Source organism: Marmota marmota, unplaced genomic scaffold, assembly GCF_001458135.2.
Source record: "Marmota marmota marmota unplaced genomic scaffold, marMar, whole genome shotgun sequence".
Classification (NCBI taxonomy): domain Eukaryota; kingdom Metazoa; phylum Chordata; class Mammalia; order Rodentia; family Sciuridae; genus Marmota; species Marmota marmota.
In genome coordinates, this window is record NW_026010057.1 from 1 (window position 1) to 3,179 (window position 3,179).

General features: G+C 61.1%; 1 protein-coding gene across 1 annotated transcript; it reads left to right on the forward strand.

Annotated features, from left to right (window-relative positions):
* Positions 1-341: 341 nt before the first annotated feature.
* LOC107134841 (carnosine synthase 1-like) lies at positions 342-3,170 on the forward strand (the record flags this gene model as incomplete). Its single annotated transcript, XM_048797755.1, has 4 exons — positions 342-412; positions 782-815; positions 2,226-2,367; positions 3,036-3,170. Coding segments are annotated over exons 2-4 (280 nt in total), but the record flags the coding sequence as incomplete, so codon positions are not given.
* Between the last annotated feature and the right edge of the window lie 9 nt (positions 3,171-3,179).

Below are 3,179 nucleotides of genomic sequence, written 5' to 3' on the forward strand. Positions count from 1 at the left end.
TCCCGGCGACTCCAGTACCAGCTTCTGTGCGCGCCGGCCCCGCCCGCCCGCCTCCCTTTCCATCTCTTCTCAGTCTGGGTCTCCCTGTCCCTGTGTCTGCGACCCTCCGACAGTCCCGGTCCATTTGCCACGGGCCTATGTCAGGACTCGGTTTCTCTCTGAAGATCCCCCGCTGTCCCACGGACTGTCCCGCTGGTGGGTCCCAGCAGCTCCCTTGCATGCCCCAGGCCTGGGACGCTAGGCAGGGGACGGGGCGGGGCCCTGGCGGTGGGTCGCGGCCCCCCCACCCCGCCCTACTCTGAGCATGCCCCCGGCGCGCTATTTAAGGCGGCGCAGTCTCAGCCTTCCGCAGTGCCACCGCCGCCGCCACTGCACCCGCTAATCCACTGCGCCCAGCTGCCTCCGCCCGCAGGTACCCCGGCTCCGGCCCGCTCGGGGGAGCCAGGGAGGGGGGCTGCGGGCAGGGGCGGGACGGGGACCCTCAACACTAACCCGCACACCTCAAGGGGACTCCAGGTGTCCCCTGCGGAGGGGCTGGGCCAGAACTCCCAGCGCAGCCGGGCAACCCGGGACCATGAGTGAGCTCAGGGTGTAGGACCCTGGGGTCCCTGGGGCAGATATCTCTCCTCTCCTTGGGGCAGGGGTGGGGCAGCCTTGGCCATCTCCTGGCAGGGACAGGATGGAGGGTATTCAGATCCAAACGCTTTAGGGGTTGGAAGATGGTGGCGGGGGAGCTGGCTACCCTGACCCCTTGCTTTGTCTCTCTGTCCTTCTGGCTCAGCCCTCAGTCTCCCAGCCTCTCCACCTGTGAGATGGTGAGTCTCCTGTGACCCCCTTCCTGCAAAGGCCCAAGTCCCTGGATAGGGGGAGGGTCCAGAGGGCAGCAACTGGCACCCAAAGGCCTAATGCTGCCGGCAGCCCATGTGGACAGCTCAGACCTGTAACCAGCTCCACCCCCTTGGTTCACCTCCAGCTCAGAGAGCCTGGCCCTCATCTGCCCCCACAGCCGGGTACCCTCAACCCCTTGACACTGATTAATTCCACCCCACGTGCTGAGCACCACTTGTACTCCTAGCACCACTATAGTTTTGGGGACACAGTAGTGAGCCCACAGTCTGGGACATCAGGTGCTCTTTTCTGGGGAAAAGGGGCCCAGAGTTTGGCCCTGACCTTCTGGGACTCAAGCCAAACCTCTGTTGTCCCAGCCACGGATACTGTTTTGCAACCATGAAATGATCCCCCACTCCCAGCCTCATTAGCACCTCAGGGATGGGGGCAGGGCAAGCACCAGGCACCCACCAGGCCCAGAAAGACCTCACACCTTGCCAAGGTGGCCTCGTCCACCCCCTGGAGTACAGGCCCAGCTGCCAGGCCTATCCAGGCCAGGAAAAATGCAAGGAATTAGTATCCCTACCTATGTCACATGGAGCCTCCCAGCAGCCCCATGTGGGAGCCAGCCAGCTTTAGAGAGGGGTAGGGGTTGGATTTCTTCCAAAGAAAGCAGCGTAGGGCTCCAGACACCTGAGAAGAAGAAACCAGCCCTGCCCTTCCTGGGCCTCACCCAGGTCCAGAGCACACTAGGTCGTCAAGGCCTATTTGGGGATGACAACGAGATTCACCCACATAGTTAGGTGGCAGCAAACTCCATGCTGGCAGATTGGGTCAGTGAGGCCCAAAGCATGACAGTTCCAGAGTGATCGGTGGGCTCATTGTCACGGGTTCTCTAGCCAGCAAACATTCAGAACCGTGACTGTGCCAGGCACTCTTTGGGTGCTGGGCATGCCTCGATGAACAAAACACAGAAATGCTGCTCTGGTGAACCACGCGAGGGCAGACCTGGTGCAGAGTGGGGGTGGCGGTCCAGCCAGCGGGACATTGCATCCTTCTCTCCCACCCTGGGACGCCCCAGCTAACAGTTTCTAAAGCACTCCTCCCACATGGTCCCCTGGGCAAGCCTTCACCCTCAACCCAGCTCTTCCCTCTCCAGGCCCCTTGAACATGACCTAGGCTGGGGGGGAAGGCAGGGCTTACACTGTTGGGGGACTTCGCTCCCTTGCCCACCCTGCCCAAGACCTACTACTTCTACCCCCCAGCTCTCCCTGGATCCACTGCATCCCCAGTGGGACTGTCCCCTGGGTTCCAAGGACCTGGACAGAGAGGTGGGCCCATGGGGCGGGGGCTCTGGCGTACCGCCCACAGACTGCTTCCCTGGCTCCTGGCACCAGGATGTGGGCTTGGACTGCAAGGGCTCTCCCGAGGGGGCCGAGGCCCGGGCCTGGACCGTCTACTACTACAGCCTCCTGCAGAGCTGTCTGCAGCAAGCTGGCCTTCCGGAGACTCAGGACCGCAGCCATGTGCCCCGCACAGGTGCCAGAGGGCTCCATGGGGGCAGGGAGGGGCCCTCAGTCTAGAACTTCTATCTTCCCCCAAACTATGGTGCCCTCTGAAGGTAGGGAGCTAAAACAAGGTGGTTGGGGGCAGGCAGGCATTGTTTCCAAAGGTATCGGTACCAGTGAGGTCAGAAGTCAGGGCTCTCCACTGTTCCCCCTGCCCCTGGAGATCCAGGCCTGGGATCTACTAACCAGGCAAACCACAACTCCTCCCCTGCTTTATCTGTTTTATAAATCAGGTGGCCACAAGTGATTCTGTGTGAACAGAGTTCACTATGAGGATGAAGTTCACCGATAGAATACATGAGAATCACAGAACTGGTCCCATTGTATAGACTGGGAAACTGAGGCTCAGAGAAACGTTAGCTCTTCTACCCGCCTCCCTCTGCCTACAGGAAGGCCACACAGAAAGCCAAAGCTTAGGAGAGACCCACTCAGTGTATATGCCTTCTGGCCCAGCTGCAGAAAGGGGAGCCAGCTTCATAGGGCAGGATAGGCAGGTAGTTCCCCTTCCTACCCAGCCTCCTCTGTCCCCTGTACTCTTTCCTGAAGGACCTGGAGGCCCAAGGGTGAGGAGGGGGGTGGGGAAGGTACACAGAAAGACAGCACCGGGAGCTCCTGACTTGGCAATGTTCTATTCCCCAGGCTGCCCTGGGGCAGAGGTGACCTTGTGCCTTCTGGGATCCCCCAGCACCTTTCTGTCTGTGCTGCTGGAGGGTGGGGTGCAGAGCCCGGGTGAGTGTGTACCCAAGTTCCCCACCCCCTCCAACAGAAAGGGCAGCCCCGCCC